The sequence below is a fragment of the Magnolia sinica genome, chromosome 1, assembly GCF_029962835.1.
Source record: "Magnolia sinica isolate HGM2019 chromosome 1, MsV1, whole genome shotgun sequence".
NCBI lineage: Eukaryota > Viridiplantae > Streptophyta > Magnoliopsida > Magnoliales > Magnoliaceae > Magnolia > Magnolia sinica.
The window spans coordinates 14,823,603-14,846,543 of NC_080573.1; the positions used below are offsets into that span (position 1 = coordinate 14,823,603).

Sequence of the window (22,941 nt, forward strand, 5' to 3'; positions counted from 1 at the left end):
GCTGGAGACGGGCCGGGGCAGGACGCAATCCGCGTCCATTTGCTGAGGCGCAGCCTCAAAGGACCCGAAACATCACCAACTCTCAGAAAAATCGTGGTCACTCATCCACCGTACACCTGTCATAAACATCCCGCAATTCAGACGATTGGTCGATCTTAACGTCCTGATTTTGCCAGTCGAATGTAGACCGCTGATGGAATTTCCCAACCATCTGTTAAAAATCGAACGGCTGAGATCGTTCGATCACTCAAATTGTTTTTTGGAATGCATCATCCTGAAATGGACCCCACTAGTCGGCCAATCAGATCCCTTTACGTGTACGGTAGATGAGTTGCTAAAACGGCGGTATCTTGTCAGGTAAAGATGGCCACTCACTCGTGAGATGAGATTAGCTATCCAATATCGATTCGGCGAGGAAGCCTCCTCCACCCACTACACACCCTCACCAACCTTATTTTATATTTATAGCCCTTGAAATTTAGCAAACACCCCCATTCCTCTATTGCGGGAGAGTAGAAATGGTCCTCTAATCCACTCACCAACTCACCAAAATCTCCTTTTTAGATTCGCTTTTAAAACAAAAACCATACGCGCTGCATTCTTCATTCACCACTGCACCAAACGCCCACATTAAGGTCAGTCTCTCTCTCTCTGGATTTCTCTCAAACATTTAAACTGCATTCCTGCGTATCTTCTCAGCCTATTTCCAGATTGTTATCATTATCATTGTTATCTGCTTGTTTATAAATTTCTCGGATAAGCTCGTCAATTCAGGCTATTTTGCATCGAATTTAGACCTGAACTAATTCACAATGAGATCTACGGGAACTGGCCGTTTCTCATGCTGTTTCTGTAGTTGTTTTGTGGATCAGCTGCTGATACAATGGGATCAGGCGATCCTGGAAAATGAGAAATCAAAAGAACGGCCTTTATGATAGGGTTGATGTTTGCCTGGTGGGTTTACCTTGGGATCAGGAATTCTCAGAATCTGTTCCATTTGGCGATTCTAACCCGTCTGACTAGTTATCTGAAACTGTGCCGCGGAGAATGGATACAGTAGTCCCTGTTTAATGAAGTGTTCACCAATCAGGTGATTAGGATAATCCGATGGGGTTGAACCATTGGTGATGCGGATTGGTCAGATCAACAGTTGGATTACCACCGGGGAATGATCACATATGCCTGAATGGTAATTATCGGATGTTTGAGCTGTGTGGGTCCACCATGATGTGTGAGAGCCATCAAACCCATCCATTAGATATTTATATGTGCTGATCCAAAAATCCAGCCTGGTCCATAACTCAGGTTGGCCACACCAAAGGGAGAAGGGGAAGCTCATCCTAGAAATTTCCATATGAAATGTGGGCTTCATCGTGTCGTATACATGTCATCCAATCCAGTCATCAGATGCGTCCTACCAGGGTGAAGGGACAAACTGAAACTTACGCCATTCCAAAACTCACGAGGGCTACAAGTGAATATATAGGTTTTAGATGTGGTCAATGTTGTTGAATCGCATATGCGATCATGTGCAATTGCATATGCCTATGCGCATATGCAATCACACATGCGACCACATATTTTTTTTCCTCGAAAAGTTTATAAAAAAAAAATCGAAAAAAGGGAAATTTTCAAAAAAAAAAAAGTAAAAAAATTTAAGAGACTAAGGGGAACTTTTTTCTAATTTAATAAATAACTAATTTTACATATTTAAAATACATTTGAGAGAAATAAAATCAATTAAACAATGAATTAAACATCTAGTCATCAACATTCAACAATATAGTTAATAAGTAAGAAGTAACCACAAAATCAACAAGTTATTTATTTATTATTGCAGAAAATCAACAAGCTATCTTCCTTGAAACTCCTTGAAACTTGAAAGTGCTTGAATCTTGAAATGAGAGAGAGAGAGAGAGAGAGAGAGAGAGAGAGTTTCAGGGTGAGAATATTGCAAATCGAGGAGGTTTGGAAGACTTTTTATAGGCAATTTATTATTATTATTATTTTTTTTGCAAATTTTTTTTTAAATAAATAAATTTAATGTGCCATGGCCAATATGTGATTGCATATACCGTATGCAATCACATACATCGCATCTGTTCCATGATCGCATATGCGATCTGCATATGGATATGTGCATATGCGGTCGCACATGACAACATTGGGTGTGGTTGTATGTTGCTCTGTGTTTTTTCATGTCCTAAACTGAGTTTTGGATTGGGATGATTCGTGGAATGCATGGTGAACATGAGGTGCACTAGATGCACAATTTGGATTCCACATGCATATCATGGGTGGGCCCCACAGCTTGAATGCATGACTTTTGTGATCATTTCTCTCTCCAGAAAGCAGGCTTCTCCTTTTGGTTATCAGGCTGTGTATTCTAAATCTTCTCTTATTATTAGTTTTTAAAGCTTTTTAATAATTTTAAATTATATAAATATATTGGTTCCAAAAAATAGCTGACACCAATTAATTGGGATAAGTTGCTGATGATGATAGATTCCAAATAAACTTGAAATCACTCAGTAGTCAGTTCACTAGATTGGCCTTTTCCATTGCGATTCTGCATTTGCAAACTGTGGCCTTACAAGTGCTCTCTTTGCTGTCAGATCTTTCTCTATATATAAACAAGATGAGAGGAGGAGCTCTTTGGCAGCTCGGACAATCAATCACCCGCCGCCTCTCCCAATCTGACAAGAAATCTGCCATCATCAACCGCTGCTTTGCCACTGATGCCCAGCTTAAGAAAACCGCCCTCTATGACTTCCATGTTGAACATGGTGGCAAGATGGTTCCTTTTGCTGGCTGGAGCATGCCGATACAGTACAAGGACTCAATAATGGACTCGACATTGAATTGCCGTGAGAATGGTGGGCTCTTCGACGTCTCCCATATGTGTGGGCTCAGTCTCAAGGGGAAGGACTGCATACCATTCCTTGAGACGCTGGTGATTGCTGATGTTGCAAGTCTCGCACCTGGGACTGGGACACTGACGGTGTTCACGAACGAGAAGGGAGGGGCGATTGATGATTCAGTGATAACGAAGGTGAAGGATGACTACATTTACTTGGTTGTGAATGCAGGGTGCAGGGACAAGGATTTGGCGCATATTGAGGCTCATATGAAGAGCTTTAAAGCCAAGGGTGGGGATGTGAACTGGCATATCCATGATGAGCGATCTCTTCTGGCCCTCCAGGTTGCTGCTGTTTTTTCACCTCCTGTTTCTTCTCTTCATGTTGTTTGTATAAAATATTTGCTGATTCCAGTGCATAGTTCTTATATTGACTGATGATGGTGGATGAATGTTCTTTGATTGTGGGGGTTTGATATATTTAGAAGAGGTATTATACAATTCTTGGCCTGAATTACCAATGTTTTTCTGCATTCATGCCAGTGTTTCTTTTAAGTGGGTCCCATCTTTCTGTGATCTGGATTATTCATTTGATTGTCCCCATTATAGATGAGCCAAGCCCCAAAACTGCCTTCCCAATGGATGATCTTTTTTTTTTCTTTTTTGAGAATCGACAAATTTGTTAATTCGCAACAAAAATGTTAAATGAGAAACGAAGACCCTAGGACATGTCACTGTTTGGTCACATGCTGGGGACGTCATGCGCACGCGCACGCCCCCCACCCTACGCACGTGCTCAAAGAGGAGGAAGGCCCTACTATTGATCTGGATCGACGACGACATCTATGGAGGACCTCTTATTTTGGGGGGCCGTGCTATGGAGCATTGGAGTGGACTCGATCGTCATAGGGATTCCACCATTGGATCTCATGATCGTGGCCCATTACCCTAGATGATCTAAGATTTTGAGTTTTGGTCATTATCGTTATTAGAAATATCATGAACGGTTTTGATTGCGTTGATTAGTTGTTATTTTTGTTACTTCGTCTCTAAGTAATAGTGTGCGCACATGGTGCGGCTTTTGAGGTTTAGGGTTTTCTTCTAAATAGGCAACCCTATGTAGGTTTTTTTTATTGAAGTTTATGAATAAAATTTTGGTTTTTTCTTCCTCTCTATCCCTCTGAGTTGAAGAAGTTAATTGGGTGTGAAACCCTCCCTTCATCAAAGGGCTTACATTATGTTGCAAAACCACAACCATCCCAAATTGTCCCCACCTCCTATACCTCACATCCATCATCTTCCACAACCCTTCCATCTTTTGATTCACCTTGCTCTTGTACCCAAGTTCTCTTCCACAACAGATTTTTAGATTCTGGCCCTCCAAGAGGCTGAAATTTCGGCGGAGCACCACGCACACATCGGGCAACAGATCGACACGAAAATTGGTGTGAGAGTGGGCCTCCCCTGGCCGGCTAAACCCTAGGAGTTGTTTTCTGATTCCGTAGGCCCCGCACACGTGCGGACAGGGACTCAAGCACGTGCGCCTGGGCCAGGTTGTTGTCCACAAGCGTGGATCGTCTCAAGTTCTGGATTTCTTCCCTTTTTCTCCTCTCTCGCCTTAAGTCCCCAACCCTAACCCTGGATAATTCCAAATTCCAAGTATTTTCAACTTTCGCAAACCCTAGATTTTCCCCCGAGTTGAAACATGGTGAATCTCTTGAATTGAGGTACAATCGCTTGCAAGATTGGATGAATCTTACACTCCTTTGGGCATTGTTTGGTTTATAATTTTATTTGATCTAGCCCTAAACTTGTGTAGGCTTGGACCCCCGTAGATTCCCCTCGTTGAATGTTTGATCGTATGTGCGACGTGGAATTTTGTGATTGTTTAAAATTGGTATGATCTAAAACTTGAAATCTTGCATGCCATATTTAATTTCATGTCCTACATCATCACATAACCCCCTGGCTTGGATAGATACAAAATTCATATGGTGTAACCCAAGAGGATAAATACAACAACTCAGTTTCTACAGAATCCGACTACAAACTCTCCCAACTGCCTATGAGATCTGCCTTCGACCAGCTTCAGAATACCTACTTGACAATGGCCAACTTTATGTTGCGCAGCACGCCAACACCGCAAGTGAACCGAGATCCAATCTCCTGTCTCACCCACAAACGATAAACAGGAAGAAGTATAATCTAGAGAGAGAATCAAAGCATACCGACAAACCACAAGACAGAATGTATGTGGAAAAACCCCAACAAGGGAAAAAAACCACGGTTGCAAACTTCCACTATGAAGAAAACGAGATTACAAGCAATATACTAACCATCTCCGATGCTCCTATGCATAGAGATAGCCCTTTTCTCTAACCTTTTTCCCTTTGATGTATAGAAAAAACCCTTTACATACACCTTAGAATACCCTAAAATAGCCCTAAGGACCCTTATTTATAGTTTAGGCAACTTCCTTTCACACCTCTGCAAAACCGTCTCAAATTTACGCAGTCCGCACCAAATCCGCGCAAAATCTGCGTAACCCTCGACCAATCGAAAGAGGTCCTCGACTGGTCGAGCCATGCCCTCGACCGGTTGAGTGGTGAAAAATAGGGCTCGCTGGACTTTGAGTCAAGTGAGCCCTCGACTGGTCGAGCAGGCTCTTCAACCAGTCGAGCAGCGCGGTCGAGATTTGGTGTGCTGGCTCCACAGCTCAACAATCTCTCACTTGGAGACACATCACCATAAACCTTCGTCTTCTACATCCAGAGTGCACCACCTCCCCGTCTTTAAGCCTGAAGACCAATCAAAGCTAAACAGAACTTCAGTTTCTCCCGTGTAACCGCCTTGGTCAGCATATCTGCAGGATTCTCACTTGTATGGATCTTCTCCAAAGCAATCGATCCATCTTCCAATAACGAATGTATGAAGTGATATCTGATGTCAATATACTTGGTCCTTAAATGAAAAGCTGAATTCTTAGCCAAGTGTATTGCACTCTGATTGTCACTGTACAGCTTGTAATCTGCTTGCTTCTTTCCCAACTCTTCCATGAAACCTTGCATCCACACTATCTCCTTGCACACTTCTGTAGCTGCAACATATTCTACTTCCGTTGTACTGATGGATACTATCTTCTGTAACCGAGAGACCCAACTAATTGCAGCACTACCCAAAGTAAAGACATACCCTGTAGTACTTCTTCTGCTGTCGATATCTCCTGTTAAATCTGAATCTACGTAGCCTTGTAATTTGATTTCCGTTTCTCCATAACACAGCCCCACTTCCATAGTACTTGCCAGGTATTTGAGGATCCACTTCATAGCTTCCCTTCCCGAGATTGTTCATGAACCTGCTAACAACTCCCACTGCTTGAGCAATATCTAGCCTCGTGCTCACTATAGCATACATGAGACTCCCAATAGCTAACGCGTATGAGACTTTAGCCATGTAGTCTCGTTCCTCCTGCGTCTTCGCACCTTGCTCCTTACAAAACTTGAAATGATTTACTAATGGAGTGTTAACCGGCTTAACACCTCCCATACTGAATCGATCAAGTACCTTGGCTATGTACTCTGCCTGTGATAAAACTAATTTCTTGTTTTCCATGTCACGCTTTATCTTCATGCCTAGGATTTGTTTTGCAGCTCCTAAATTCTTCATGACAAATTTTCTAGATAGTTGTCTTTTGAGATCTGAGATGTCCTTCATGCTTGATCTGGCCACAAGCATATCATCAACGTACAGAAGAAGGATGATGTACGACGTATCAAACTTCTTCAAATAGCAGCAGTGGTTTGTATGACATCTACTAAAACTGTTTCCCGACATGAAATTGTCGAACTTCTTGTACCACTATCTCGGGGCCTACTTTAGGCCATATAGATTCTTCTTTAATCTACACACCTTATTTTCCTTTCCTGGTGCCACGTATCCTGTCGGCTGATGCATTTATATCTCTTATTCAAGGTTCCCATGAAGAAAGACTGTCTTAACAACTAGCTGCTCTAGATGTAAGTCCTCTGTAGCCACTATACTCAAGACCATGCGAATTGTAGACATTTTCACCACTGGTGAAAATATTTCAGTGAAGTCGATACATGCCTTTTTATTGAAACCTTTTTATAACCAATCTGGCTTTGTATCGTTTTGAACCATCGTGCTCCTCCTTCAGTCTGTAAACTCACTTGTTATGAAGAGCTTTCTTAGCCTTATGTAAAGTGACTAGTTCCCACGTACGATTTGACTCAAGAGAGTCCATCTCATCATCCATGACCTGCTCCCACTTAACCCGTGTATCTGACTGTAATGCCTCGTCAAAACACTCTAGTTCATCATTATCTGTCAGCAGTAAATAATGTAAGGAGGGTGATTATCGGACCTTGGGTCTCCTCTCTCGAGTAGACCTCACAACCGGTGTCTGTGGCTCTGCCTCATTATGCTCCTGTGCATGCTCTTCTTGTGGCACTGTAACACTCGTGTCCAGTAACTCTTCGAACTCTACGAATTCTTGCTTATTGGCCTCATTTTGTTTTTGTTGTACATTGTCCTTATGTATCACTTTTTTATTGAAGACTACGTCTTTGCTTTTGATGACTTTCTGGTTCTCTGTATCCCAAAAACGGTAGCCAAAATCATGCTGCCCGTAGCCTATAAACGTGCACCTCTTGGACTTCGCATCAAGCTTGTTTCTATGCTCTGCATCAATGTGAACATATGAAGTGCAACTGAACACTCTGAGATGTGCAAAGTTCACTTCTTTCCCAGTCCACGTTTCTTCTGGTAGCCCATCATCCAATGGTGCTGAGGGACTTCTATTGATGAGATATGCGGCAGTATTCACAGCATCTGCCCAAAACGTCTTGGGCAACCCTGCATGTAACCTCATGCTCCTGGCGCGCTCAAGGACAGTCCTGTTAATGCGCTCAGTCACACCATTCTACTGTGGTGTCCCTGGAATTGTTTTCTGATGTTTGATTCCATTTGCTGCACAATACTCCTCAAACCTCTTATCACATTACTCTCCCCCATTATCTGATCTGAGACATTTTACTGTTTTACTTGTCTCGTTTTCTACCATAACTTTTCACTTTTTAAATACATCAAATACGTCAGATTTGTGCTTTAAGAAATAGACCCACAGTTTTCTACTAGCATCATCAATAAAAGAAACAAAGTTACGTGAACCATCAAGAGATGATACCTGTGCCAGTCCCCACACATCAGTGTGTATAAGCTTCAACAGATGCGTCTTTGGAGTGTGTCCCGTTTTCTTGAAGCTTACTCTCTTCTGCTTGCCATACACGCAGTCCTCGCAGAATTCCAAGTCAATAGACTTTAGCCCTGGTAGCTTCCCTTTTGACAATAGCACTTTCATCCCTTTCTCACTCATATGTCCCAACCTCTGATGTCATAACTGCCCATTCACTCCAGTTGATGCGACTGCGAGTGAACTATACAATCCTGAAGTCACGTACAAAGTACCTTCCTTCTTGCCTCGAGATATCACCAAAGCATCTTTTGTGATCTTCCAGGAGTCATTAGTGAATGTCGTCACATATCCGGTATCGGCCAACTGCCCTACTGAGATCAAATTCCGTCTCAAACTCGGTATATGTTTAACATCTTTCAATTTCAAAGTCGTTCCGTCTTTCTGACTTATATGAACTTCTCCCTTTCCAACAAGACTGCACGGCTCATCATCACCCAGGTAGATTCTCCCGAAGTCACCTGACAATGACATATAATCACGCAGAACTTCCTTACACGAAGTGGCATGAAACGAAGCACCCGAGTCTATGACCCAAGACTCATTCCGCGCATCAAGAGATAAGATCAATGCCTTTGTGTCACTCTCCTCGAATAGATTTATTGAATCCTTCCCACCTTGAGAGTTTCCTTCTTGTTTCTTAAGCGTTTTGCAATCACATTTCATGTGCCCCTTCTTCCAGCAATGCCAACACCCGTCTTTGTCTTTCAGTTTCTTGGATTTCTTCCTCGACTTAAAACGTCTGTGTTTATTGCCTCCTTTGTTCAACGATCTTCCTCTTCCTTTAACATTTAGAGCATTCCCCGAATCCCTTGAAACTCCTAATGCCTTTCTTCTAGATTCTTCGCTGAGAATTAGACCGGCCACATCATCGAATTTCAACTTTGTCAACCCTTAAGAATTGCTCACGACAATTACCAAACCATCCCAACTGTCTGGCAAACTGGACAAGATCAATAATGCCCTGACCTCGTCTTCAAAAACAATGCCAACGGATTCCAATTGGCTCATGATTATATTGAACTCGTTTAACCATGCTCCCACTATCTGACATCTTCATGTTGAATAGTCGTTTCATAAGATGAACCTTGTTGGACGCTGATGGTTTCTCATACATCGTAGTTAGGGCTTGCATTAATTCTTTTGTGGTCTTCATCTTGGATATATTGAAGGCGACGCTCTTAGACAAAAAGAGTCGGATCATTCCTAAAGCCTTCCAATTCAATAAAAACCATTCATCATCTATTATCTTATCTAGTTTCTTCTCTTTTCCTTCTAGAGGAATATAGAGGTCCTTCTGATACAGATAATCTTCCATCTGCATCTTCCAGAAGGCAATGTTTGAACCATTAAAATTTTCAATTCTAGTCTTTCATTCTTCCGTCATTGCTCCCACTTGAACTAAATCAAAAGCTTTGATACCAATGTTTTGCACAGCATGCCAACAACGCAAGTGAACCAAGATCCAATCCCTGGTCTCACCCACAAACGATAAACAGGACGAAGTATAATCTAGAGATAGAATCAAAGCATACCAACAAACCACAAGGCAAAATATACGTGGAAAAACCCCAACAAGGGAAAAAAACCATGGGTGCAAACTTCCACTATGAAGAAAACGAGATTACAAGCAATATACTAACCATTTTCGAAGCTCCCATGCACAAAGATAGCCCTTTTCTCTAATCTTTTTCCTTTGGATGTATAGAAAAAACCCTTTGCATACACCTTAAAATACCCTACAATAGCCCTAGGTGTGATTAGAGCTGTACACGAGTAGACTAAGGCTCGCGTACTCGCTCGACTCGACTCGGAATACTCGACTCGTACTCAACTCGTCTGAGTTAGAGCCGAGTATGAGCGGGTTTCCACGACTCGTTTAGATTACGAGTAGAGTACGAGTCTAGAAGTACTCGACTCGGTACTCGACTCGTACTCGACTCGTACCTGTGTATATAACTCCGCCCGAAAAAAAAAAGCCCTACCCCGCCCGTCATTTTCCACAGCGCCCAAACCCTACCCCCACCGCCCCACGGCCCCACCCGTCCTTTTCAAGCAGCGCCCTAAACCCTTCCCTCCCAGCCAGCGTTCAAAAAAAACTCTCTCTCTCTCTCTCTCCTCTCCCTCTCCCAGCGCCCGTCCGGCCCTCCCTCTTCTTCCCTCTCTCTCTCACTCGCCCCTATCCCCTGTCCAGCAGTGCCGCTCGTCCCTGCGGCCTGTCCGGTGCCCCTGTCCGGTGACGGAGCTCGTCCCTGCCACTCGTCCGGTGTGCCGCAGCTCGTCCCTGCCAGGCTGCCACTCGTCCCGTCGTCCGTCATCGCCCTGCCCTGCACGCAGCTGCCGGTCGTCCCTGCCATGCCACTCGCCGTCGCCGTCATCGCCCGCCCGCACGCACGGCGGTCGTCCCTCTTCTGCTCGCCTGGTAAGGTGTGGCCGTATGGGGTTTATTTTTTTAATTTTTTATTGCTAATATATGTTAGAAATTGTTAATATAGTTTGAAATTAACCTAATATTTGTGTTTTCTCTTGATATCATGGTGAATTGCTAAGTTCAGTTTCCATTTGCATACATGTTGTATCATTGAGTGAATGTAAATATTTTGTAAATATTTATATTAAGTGAATGTGATCCGAGTTGAACTGATTTGAACCGAGTCAAGTTTGAGTCAAGTTCTAAGCCTACTCAAGTTCGAGTTAAGTTCTAAGCCGAGTCGAGTTGACCGAATTAACCAAGCTAACTCAGTTCATGTACAACTCTAGCGTACAAATATAAAAGTGGGGCATTTTAAATTGACTGAAAATGGATCACAGATCTAAGGGTTAGGATTTTCCACGATAGAAGATGCTTGTGCATCCACCATTCATGTTTTAGCCATTAGATCAATTGTCTGAATCATGAACGTGGGACTCACATGTTTGATGAGAGAGTGAAAGGGCTGCTTCACTCCAAAAGCTCAGACAACGATGCACGTAGAGTTCGTGCATACATGTTGTATCATTGACTGTATTGGTCTCATTGTTGATTTTCCTTTTCTCCAACTATAATTTACATGTACTTGGTTTTCTATGGTACGAAATATATTGCAACAACCCCAGTTCATCGCGGTAGCCCACTCTTGATTATCGCCGTTCATCATTGTACACAGGGCAGGGCTGTGGATTTGAAAAGGTAAATTACACAGTCCTATCACTTGATGTACGTGAGAGTGCAAACCCAGGACAGTCCGGATCCATACTGATAGGAATGCAGATTAAATGGTATTGAATTTCATTAGGTAGAATTAAAATTGTATATGAGTCAAACCAAGTTGGCCATCAAAATTCCTAGCCTGCCCTCGGTCTCAAATTGGCCATGTGGGCCCAGGTCAAAATATTCAATTTGATCCTGTATGGTCAAAATATAGTTTTGGGATTAACCTGATATGTTAATATAGAAATTGTTTAACATATGTTAGAAATTGTTAATATAGAAATTTTTTAATCAAAGGTGAACATCTCACTCCCAATTATTTACTTTAGTGTGTGGCCCACCTCAATTACAACTTACAAGTCATCATTTTGTTTGTTTGTTTATTTCTAAGCCTATCGTGGGTCTTCAATTAATATCATGGTGGGCCTATCAAAGTCAGAGTAGCTTTTGTTTATAAAGATCTTTAAATGTGATCCACTTAATAAGTGGATAGGGCTAACAATTAATGAAACCGTTAGTGTTGAATGCTACCACTTTAAGATGCCTTTGGTTTTTTATTTGACATTTTGTTATTAGTTAGCTAGATGATAAATGTCAATTTCAGCATGCTCCATTGTTTGCATAGATATGAATTATTTGTATTGTTTTAGTTGTAGACTTGTAGTATAAGATAATCGGTTGCCCATTTGAGGATTTCTATGTTGCCAGACATAGATTCAGTGTGTTCTTGGATGCATAGAAATTCTCAAATTGTCCCTTTTTGGACAATTCAGGGTTAGATTGTAATGTCTTCATTTATTCCAATTTAAATGCATATGCCTGTTCTGGTTTCGTCTCTTCTTTTTCTCTCTGGATATATTTCATGTATTTATTTCCGTTGTCAAATGTCCACATTTTGTGTTGATGATTGACATGCGAATCAAATACAAGATTAGATGCTGCCGGAATTTCGTCGTAGCATTTAAATTGAAAAATGAAGCATTACAATCTATCTAACTTTGAATGGGTGACTGATTTAGACAGTTAAGTAATTATGCCCGTCTAGCGGTCGGTCTAGCCATCTAGGACCCTAGCCCCTAGGTATAGCCGTATAACATATCGAGAACTTTATTTTATAGATGGCTAGTCAAGACGAAAGCCCAAATACCCCTGGAATGGGTGCATCGGCCACATCTCCTCTAATAGTAGAGGGAGACACAGACACGTCAACCGCATGCAAAGGGAAGAAGAAGAGATCAGCAGTGTGGGATGATTTCGAAGATGTGACAGTTAACGGTGTACAGAAGATAAAGTGTAATCACTGCAAAGGGTTATTCAGCAAGATTCCAGGAGGATCTACGACACATCTGATTAGACATTTGAAGACGTGTCCTAAGAAAGCAAGACTTCCTCCTCCCGGCCAACAAATACTGTCATTTACGAAGTCAGAAGGGGACGACTCCCAAGGCATAGTGTCCACTCATAAGTTTGACAAGGAGAAGTTGAATGAGTGGTTTGCTAGATTAGTAATTTTGGAAGAAAAACCTTTCAAAATGATTGAAAGTAAAGGATTTAGGGCTTTCTGTCAATTCCTTAATCCTGGGGGCGAGAATGTCTCCCGCGTCACAGTGGAGAGAGAAAGCATGAAGATGTACACAAAGGAGAAGATGAAACTGAAAGAAGTTTTGGCTTCAGTGTCCAAAATAGCTTTGACGTCTGATTTATGGACGGCGTCCAATCAAAGAAAAGGATACATTTCATTAACCGCTCACTATGTTGATAAAGATTGGAAACTATGCAAGAGAATTTTGAACTTCAAACACCTTCCTCCTCCACATACTGGTTTACTTATTTCAGATTGCATCTACAGTTGTCTAGAAGGTTAGGGCATTGAGAAGCAAATTTCAGCAATAACTTTAGACAATGCTTCAGCAAATGACAGTGTCATTTCATGCTTACGTAACCAGTTCAGGGCTACAGGAAATTTATTTTTTGAAGGAAAAATATTCCAGGTCAGATGTTGTGCCCATATTGTAAATTTGATTGTACAAGAAGGGCTGAAAGCAATTGACAACACTATAGAGAACATAAGAGAAAGTGTGAAATATATAAGGGGATCGCTATCGAGACTGAGTGTATGGAATGACATCATCCAACATTTCAATGTGCTATTTAAAAAAACGTTGAAGTTGGATATCTGTACACGTTGGAACTCGACCTATGAAATGTTAGATGCGGCAATGGAATTACAGCTTACATTTCCTGAATATGCGGCACGTGATAGAATGTATTCTTGGTTGCTGAGCACAGGTGATTGGACCAAAGCAAAATAAGTTCACACATTTCTCAAAGTTTTCTATGATTGCACGAAGATTTTTTTTGAGAATTAGTATCCAACCATGAATCTGTTTCTTCCATCTCTTTGGAAGATTAAGGATGCTCTACAGAAAAATGCCAGTGCGGGTCCAAATTTCATATGCCAGATGACAGTTGGTATGAAGACGAAGTTCGATAAATACTGAGACGAATGTCATCTGTTGATGTCCTTGGCAGTTGTTCTTGATCCTCGTTATAAAATGGGGTTGGTTAGCTTTATTTTCATAAAGCTTTATCCTACTGAAAGAGCGGTAGCAGAGACGTCTAAGGTTCGTCAAGCCCTTGAAGATTTGTACAAATCGTATGTTAATACTTTACCTACAATGGGTGTTGAAGAAATTAGAGATGCGGATATTTTTGTACCTGGTAATCTGAATGTGCTAAATGAATACATATCATACTTGGCACAAGCACAAATGGGAGTTGATACTAAAGAATCAGAGTTAGAAATGTACCTCAAGGAGCCAATCGTAGTGCGATCCAAATTTGATGTGTTGGAATGGTGGAAGATGAGAGTTAGTGAATCAAAATACCCTACATTATCTGTGATGGCACGAGACATATTATCTATACCAATTTCAACAGTGACATCAGAATCCGCATTCAGCACAGGGAGCAGGGTTGTGAGCAAGTATTGAAGCTCACTTTCGCCAAATACAGTTGAAGCATTGATTTGTACGCAAGATTGGTTGCGCCCAATATGGGGAGGAGATATGAATGATGGTGATGATGAAGACGAGAAGATTGAGATTTGTGACGAGTCTCTACCTACAGATCAGTAATTATTTTCGGTTTTGTAATTTTTTTTGGTTGAATGTTAAATGATCTGTAATATTATTTTACTGCAATTACAAACACGAAAGTGTTGGTCCTTTTGGAATGTGGTTTGGAAAACTTTTAATCTTTGATATTTATTTACATATGCCTGTTCATTGCTTTTATTTTTGACTTTTGATACATTTATATTGCTTTCTTTTGTTCTTATATCAAGTTCAATTTATTTATCAATATTCTGATTTTTTAATTAAAAATTGAATGTAGATATGTCGTCATCTGAGCCATCGACAAACATTTGGGACTATGCTTCTCTAGTTGAATCACCACCAAGGTCTGGAAAAATAAAGATTAAGTGTGGTTTGTGTGGCGCAAAGTTTGTAAACAAGACTAATCGCTTTCGCTTACACTTGTCATGTCGAGGTGGTGATGCAAAACCATGCCCCAATGCCCCTAAGGATGTCCAAATTCTTTTTCAAGCTCTGTTAGATTCGAATAGAAAACCTTTTACTCCATCCAAACTTTCTGCTTCTGGATCTAGTATACGAATGACATCCACAGAAGATGCAGAGGAGGAAGCCAGATTAAAAGGCTTGGAGGAAGAACAATTCCAACTCGCCTTAAAACGCAGTATGGAAGATGTTTCTAGACTTCAGCGATATTCGAGTCAAAGACAACATGATGTTGAAGCAGGGTCGAGTTACTCGAGTACGACAAACAAGAAGAAAAAAAAGAGTAACAAATTCAAATTCCTGACTCGTCTCGGTAAATTTTATAGGGCAATGGGTACTACATACAATTCTTCACATAAAGCAAGTTTGAAAATTCTAGTTCAAAGTGTAAAAGAGCACGAAGGAAAAATCTCTTCGCCTTCTGACTCAGAGGAAGTGAACCAATTTGTATATGAAAAAATAGATAGCAGTTCCGATGGATCAGATGACAATACAGGAAGACACTCCTCTTATGGAGGTTATTAGTTATAAATTGTCATTTTGAAGTGAACAATGTAATGTAAATATGTTAATGTAATTATCGAAGTTTTTTAATCATAAATTATGTGCATTTTATATCTTTTATTGTTTAGTTTAACTTCGAATTCCAATTGACTCGAACTCGCCTCAAAAACTCGCACTCTACTCGACTCGATTTCTACTCGTACTCGAACTCGCTTCGAAAACTCGGACTCGACTCGACTCATTTAATACTCGTACTTGGCTCGTACTCGGGCGAGTAGAGTACGAACAGGGAGTCCATGCTCATCGACCGAGTAGAGCCGAGTACGAGCAGCACTCGGGCGTTAAGAGCCGAGTACGAGTAGGGCGATACTCGACTCGACTCGACTCGTGTACAGCTCTACGTGTAAGTTACTTACATGTACAAAACTGAATATTCAAATCGAGCAGAGCTTAGATTGGGGAATCATTCTAAAATGTTATAATCACAACTAGTGGAGAGAGGCCCTCGACTGGTCAAGCGGGCCCTCGACAGGTCGAGTGGGTCAAAACAGGGCTCGCTGGACTTTGAGTCGAGCGAGCCCTCGACTGGTTGAGCAAGCTCCTCGATCGGTCAAGCAGCGTGGTCGAGATTTGGTGTGTTGGCTCCACACCTCAACACTTTAATCATATTTCGAATCCTTCTGTAGATACTTTCAGTGCTTCATGTCTTATTTTTGAAAATCCTTGCATTCCTCTCCTTTCATATGCCCCATAAAATGCCAAACAGGCTCATTATCTACAAGCCTTTTTTAGCTTGTTGAATGGTCCGCTAAACCATTCAGTCACCGCATCTCTTATTGAATTCTTGAATGACCATGCCACCCCAAAGAAGGAGAGAAAATAGTTCCACACTTTCTTAGCCACCTCACAATGGAAGAAAAGATGGTTAACAGACTTCTCATGCCTGTACATGACACACCTGTTCGGAAGCGCCCAATTTCTTTCTTTCTTTCTTTCTTTTCTTTTCTTTTATTCTTTCTTTCAGGTTTACTAGCATGAAAATCTTATTTAGCAACCTAAGCAAAAGCTTTCACCCTTGGATGGTCTTAAATGTCCAATGGATGATCCTAATTGTCCAATTGGTGGACTGAAAATGGATGCGTTTGTCAACTGGTCCACATTCAATGAGGAAAAAGGATCTGCTGACTGTATGGGTGAGATTTTTCTATAAGGGAGATTGTCAGCACATCACCTATTTAAGGGTGTATTCACCAGATTAACTTCCTGGCTTGCAGAAAGGCAGTACAGTTGATGTAAGTTTGTATTGGATGACATAATGTGCATATTGAGTGAAGTTCCAATAGTTGTCTCATCTCGTCATCTTCAAGCCGATATGTATCCAGTCATACGTATCAGATTGACTGAAACTCAAATCAATGTTGGCTTATGATTTAGTTCTCGTTCAATTCTGCTGTACTAAAAATCAATGCTGTCTTAAGATTTAGGTCTGGTTCAATTCTACACTTGATCTTGGTTGGTTACTCATTTTGGTAGTGTGTTTAAAGGATTCTCACCTGTTAACAGATGTTCACGGAGTGCTAGTTGTATATCCTCTCTTTAATTGTGATGCAGTTGTTTGAACATTTTGAGGTGGAACACAAGAGAGAAGTTTCTATAACATTTTAAAATCTAGGTCTCAATGCATCCATTACTGTTTTGGGTTGCTCGTTCTCTATTCAGATTCATGAATCTTATAAAATCATCCCAACTTCTGTGGATACTTGTGCCTCAGGGTCCTCTTGCTGCACCAGTTCTTCAGCATCTAACAAAAGATGATTTGAGCAAAGTATACTTTGGCGAGTTCCGGATGTTGGATATCAATGGGGTTCATTGCTTTCTCACTAGAACTGGGTATGTTGCTGTTGTTTCATTTTGAACTTGTTATGATTGCATTATTCTGGCATTTTCAGTTCCAATCAAATTTGTTTTCCCTGTCAATTTTTTCAATAAACTGAGAGTTATGATAAAATCTAATGGCATTATTATTTAAGACTATCATGAAAGTCTTGTTTATGACATATAATGACATCTTATGGCATTACTCCACGGATAAGAAATACAAGAAATTTAGACCCTAAATTATTTCTCGGTCTTGAAGCATTCTTATTTTCTCTTCATCTTGTGTTGTTTAGCCAGACCTGCAGGTGCTAGTGCTTGTGGTTTTCGTCTTTCTTTAATGAATTCCTTGTTTGCTGAAGAACTGCAAAAAGTTATTAAAAAAAATAAAATCAAATCAAATGCTGCATATTAAAGGGACTTGGTTCACAGTACTTTTTGTGAATTACAGAATATCAACCCTTTGTGTAACCGTATTGGCCAGCGTATGCATCAACTGATATGGCCTATAACAGCTGATTTTTTGTTTTTTTGGAAAAAAAATGATCTGTAAAATTCTAAAAAATGTCAGGATCCCAAATATGTAATTCTTTTTTGATTTTGGACATGTATTTAATGGTGTAATGGGCCAGTCTTTCAAAAGAAAGTTCTATGTCGCAGAGTGCCAGCTTCACCTGCTAAAAGTTTTGACAAATTAGGCCCTAATTGAACACAAATTAAGCATTATTTAGTGCATTAGTGCTTGTTACATAAATATAACAAAAAGAAAATGGAAGTTTGAAAAAAAAAAAAAAGTAAAAAAAGAAAAGAAGAAGTGATGATTTACCTCTTCTTCCGATATTTCCCAAAATGGTCTACTCTGCTTTAATTCATCAAGTCCCACTCAAAATTTGTGTTTTGATCCTCAAAATAGGCCTAGATCTCGTTTAAATTTAGTTTCTAAGATTCCTTCATGGTCGAAATGAAGAAAGGAGTGGGAAAACGAGAGAACTTTTGAAAATAAGAACTTTCATAATGGGCCCTTTATGGCAGTGTCAGCTTGTGACAGCCATATCAGCCTCGTGAAGGTGCTGATACAGCAAATTTTTTCATAACTGACCAATTCACCCTCGTATCGCATAATGGAGCAACTGTTTTTGTTACTATGTCGGCTGATATGCAACCATTTTTGGAAACCATGTTTATGTCCGAGTTGCTAAGGTTCCATGACATGGGGCCTGAGCCCATATGAAGCATCTTAGGAGAGGGCCCCACAAAATCCTAGAGTGGGCCCCATTTTGTCCAGTTACAGATCTGGGTTCCACAATCGTTTGGACAGTTCTGGATTAGATTTAGCTAATAGTTAGGATTAAATTAGGTTTCTTTTGCTTTGGAAAAGGTATATAAACGTGTAAAGATTCTTTTATGAATATAGTAGAAGTGTGTTATTCATGCCTTTTTCCCTTGAAAGTTTTGATCAGCAGTGATGCTTCTGTGGGCTTTGGTCTTGAGTTGTGGGTATGGGCCTTGGTCTTGAGGTGTGGCAAATCTTTTCTTTGCCTAGAGTGCTTCATCTAGGATTTTGCTCTCAAATGGGTATTGTGAAGTAGAAGAGATGCTTAGCCACTTTTTTATTTTATTTTAGAAGATGATTCAGATTTATCAAGCAAAAAGAAAGCTACGGAGGCAAAGGCCTCAAAAGGTAAGTGACCCTCTTGTCATTTCACCTTGAGAAGTGCAAAACAAAAGCAAACACGAGACAAAAAAAAGGAATGGCGAGAAAGCCCAGCATCCCAAAGCCCTGCTTCCACTATAAGCTCTGGAGACACCCACTATCCTGAAACCCCACACATGATAGCACCCTGGTCCCCATATAATGATGAGAAAGTTAAAACTCAGGATTTAAGAGGGCCCCCGCCCTCCAATTTAAAGCTCCAGCCAAGGTTGCCCAAGTCGTGGTTTGCTTTGTTACGTGGAATGGCAATGGGTAGGCAGTATGCTATTTCCTCCAATATGTGATATGCTAAGGGTAGGATCATGTGCATCACTCCGATATATACCCTGTGTATGCAATATAGTTTTGTACATGAAATCATATTACAATTTATAGATGACATGATGAATGTTATTATTATAGACCCCACATGCTTGGTGTTATTTTATAATTAAATAAACAAAAATATAGATCTCTTCATTGTAAGTATAAATTTGCATTAACTTAATCAATGTAAGAATAGAGAGCCAGGATCTCGGGTTGCCAAAAGTAGCAATATAGATTGTAAATGACCCACAATCTCGAGTGCTTGATCTAGAAAGGAAAATGTGTGTGGGTTAGGTAACATTGGCTCCAACCTGCAGCACCTTTCCTTCAAAGATCCTAGAACTACCATGTCATAGAAGCCCAGGATTGAGGATGACCAGCCATCCATCCAGCAATTACACATGAAATGGATTCATTTAGGACCAACTAAATCTTGAAACGTGGAATGAATTGATCAGCCCCAAAGCTGTTGAGTATCAATCATATTAGAATGAATCTTGACCATTATTATTCCATATCACCAATACATGCAAAACAGTACCAGTATCATTTTCATAAATTATAAAGATTTTATTGGTCAACATTTTGTACCATGTCTTCTGTTGTTTATTGGAATGCTTAGGTGATGCCGTGTGCTATTGGTGACCTTCTGTCCATACGGTCAAGTGACCTTTTCTTCTTAAGGGGGTTTGTATTATCTAGACTCATGCTTATGGCTATTTAGGCCTCTAGAATATACATGATAACTGAAATCTTAAGAGTTTAGCAACAGTTATTTGTAGTGTTGGGGAGTGGGTTCAAAGGCTTATTATTCTTAGGTGTTGGCGTGTCAGGAATTTTGTTTAATTGAGGGTAATGTCTTCTGTAGTGTAGGAAGAAGGTGGTGTATGTATACAACAGAAACTTCTGTGGCACTATGATTTTAATATCCACGAACAAAGGCGTGAAGTCTCAGGCTAGTTGATACAATTTGGTTGAGTTTATTGATTTTTGGAAAAACCTAGTGGAAATACCAAATAAATATTTTTGTACTCAACCCAAGTATGGGAACTTTTAGGTTTACCAAGTTCTCATCATACTGAAGGAGTTGTTTACATCTCAACAAGTCACATGTACAACTTAGGTTTTGTTGTAAATTACATGTTTACTTACTCATTTCATTTTTCAAGAATTCACCTTGTTGAATTTTTTGGCTTTGCGGAAAAAGGATTTTGTTTTTATAAACATTCTGAACCCAGATTTTTATTGAGAGAAAACGACAATCTGTGCCTCCATGTATTAGTAGTCGACTGCTTGAATGTGATTGGATTTTGAAGCGTTGTTTTCATGTCTGTTGTCTTCTTTTCTTTGATTCCTCAAGTGAGAGCTTTCCCCACTAAATCATTCACCATGTATATGCATGCGTATGTACAAACATACTTATACAAGCACACATATATAAACATAAATGTTTGCTACCCCACATGCGCCTCTCCACACACACCTCCGCATACGTAGTGCCTACATGGCATCAGTGTTGGACACCTGAGCTGTGTATCAGGTGGGACCCTACATGAGGCCGATCCCTATATGGTAGGGCACACATGTATGGAAACAATGGATCGCCTGAAAGGGTTTGCAAGTTATTTTAGGCGCCCATGCCCCCATATGCATCACCTACTTGATAGTTGATGTGTGTGAGTTGTGGCCGAAGTATATACATGGTGGGTCCCACGTGATACATGGTATGGATGTCCTACAAATGTGCCAGGTTGCATGTTTGTCCACATTTAGAGGTTTGTTTCAGGCAAACAAACCTCCAATGCACAGGGGCATGTCTATGGATGTCTTCTTATCTTGGAGGTGTGATTGTCATCCAATATTCTTTTGTAATATATGTTGATTGATGATCGTGATTAGACATGAAGCATTCATCCTCCCCCGTCTTGGTCTCCTTGAGCATATGCATTTTGATTTGCCAATGTCATTTGAACTGGACAAGTTGGCTTATTTTTGGCAGGTCAAGTTAGCATCCAATGCCTTGGATTTAACCAATCATTTCAGTAGTTGTCAAGGATTTAAAAGGGATTGAATTTGGAACTAGTTCCTTCACCTTATTAAGTTTCTAATTATTTTCTTGCTTGTGAATTCTTCTTGTTATTTCATGTCAATTGTTAACCATTACTCTCTTGGGCGTCATTTTACATTTTATCACTTAAGGACAGTGAAAGGGGGCTTGTGACTCTGTTCAAGTCGCACCGAGAGATATTGAGTCCGCTAAACCTTGAGCCAACTCGACAAGTCTGGGTCTTGACTCTTGACTGAGTCAATCTCGGGACTGTGTTTCTAGTATACTCGGCTCAAAACTCACAGAGTTGAGTTGACTCGACCAAATTTCGAGTTGAGCTGATCGAGTTTTAGAACTGTGGTCCCAACAATTGACCCCAAGCTATGCATGCTTCAACCAATGAAGATTTCAGATATTCCTTTCATGTGTGCTTTCCAGGTACACTGGTGAAGATGGTTTTGAGATCTCTGTTCCTTCAGAACATGCTTTAGATCTCACAAAGGCAATCTTGGAGAAGTCGGAAGGGAAGATAAGGCTGACAGGTTTAGGTGCTCGTGACAGTCTCCGTCTTGAAGCGGGGCTGTGTTTATATGGTAATGACATGGAACAGCACACGACCCCTGTAGAGGCAGGCCTCACATGGGCAATTGGAAAGAGAAGAAGAGCCGAGGGTGGTTTCTTGGGTGCCGATGTAATCCTCAAACAGCTCGCAGATGGCCCATCAGTCAGACGTGTTGGTTTCTTCTCTTCTGGCCCACCACCACGGAGCCACAGTGAGATATTGGATGGAACTGGGAAGGGCATTGGGGAGGTAACGAGCGGAGGATTCAGTCCATGCCTAAAGAAAAATATTGCGATGGGGTATGTAAAATCCGGGTCCCACAAGCCAGGCACTGAGGTTAAGATCGTGATTCGCGGGAAGTCCTATGATGGAGTGGTCACGAAGATGCCATTTGTTCCTACAAAGTACTACAAGCCATCCTAGTTGCAGAAAAGATTTCTCCCCTCAGAGCTGTTCTAATTTTCTTCATTCGACATGTTTCTGATGAATTTATAATGCTGTAATTAACACTTCTTTTGCAAGAATTCAGAAGGTGGTGATACAATCTCCCTCCTTTTCTGCTGAAGTTCCATGTTTCTATTTTTTTTTTCTCCCTTATTATTATTTTTTTTACTCGGTCATAATAAGGAGATGACTGCATTTCGATGGGAAGAGATTTTTATCGATGAATTTTCTCACAACTTTTGTTTCACCAACTTAGCTTCATTTCCTCTCTAGATGTTCTGAATGCGGAAAAGGGTAATGATTTGATGTTGCCAGCCAATGGCATAGTAAGCTCCGGAAGTGGGACCCCCATGATGTATTCATGATATCCGACCCGTTCATCAGATGCATGACCTCAACCTATCCATAGTACCCGAAAGTCAGCCAGATCCAAAAACTCGGATGGGTCACACCCAGGGGAACAAGTTGAGAGGGAACACCTACTGTTGATTTGAGTGAAGGGGCCACCGTGTAGTGTATCTACAATCCAGGCCATTCAGAACCTTCATCTGGCCTGGGTTAAGGCTTAGGCCCAGAATGAGGCTGTTTT

General features: G+C 40.8%; 1 protein-coding gene across 1 annotated transcript; it reads left to right on the forward strand.

The window, feature by feature from the left end:
- Window positions 1-403: 403 nt before the first annotated feature.
- On the forward strand, window positions 404-22,473 carry LOC131240746 (aminomethyltransferase, mitochondrial). The gene is made up of 4 exons (XM_058239189.1): window positions 404-635; window positions 2,616-3,202; window positions 17,176-17,294; window positions 21,785-22,473. Exons 2-4 carry the CDS (start codon window positions 2,639-2,641, stop codon window positions 22,329-22,331), a joined length of 1,230 nt encoding a protein of 409 aa, XP_058095172.1. The 5' UTR covers window positions 404-635; window positions 2,616-2,638; the 3' UTR covers window positions 22,332-22,473.
- The last annotated feature ends 468 nt before the right edge of the window (window positions 22,474-22,941 follow it).

What these genes read in the sequence shown, in the direction of transcription:
- LOC131240746 (XM_058239189.1), top strand. Translation starts at nt 2,639, where the DNA reads ATGAGAGGAGGAGCTCTTTGGCAGCTCGGACAATCAATCACCCGCCGC. An exon ending in GATCTCTTCTGGCCCTCCAG is followed by an intron (nt 3,203 to 17,175) that starts GTTGCTGCTGTT and finishes CTTGTGCCTCAG; the next exon opens with GGTCCTCTTGCTGCACCAGT. An exon ending in TGCTTTCTCACTAGAACTGG is followed by an intron (nt 17,295 to 21,784) that starts GTATGTTGCTGT and finishes TGTGCTTTCCAG; the next exon opens with GTACACTGGTGAAGATGGTT.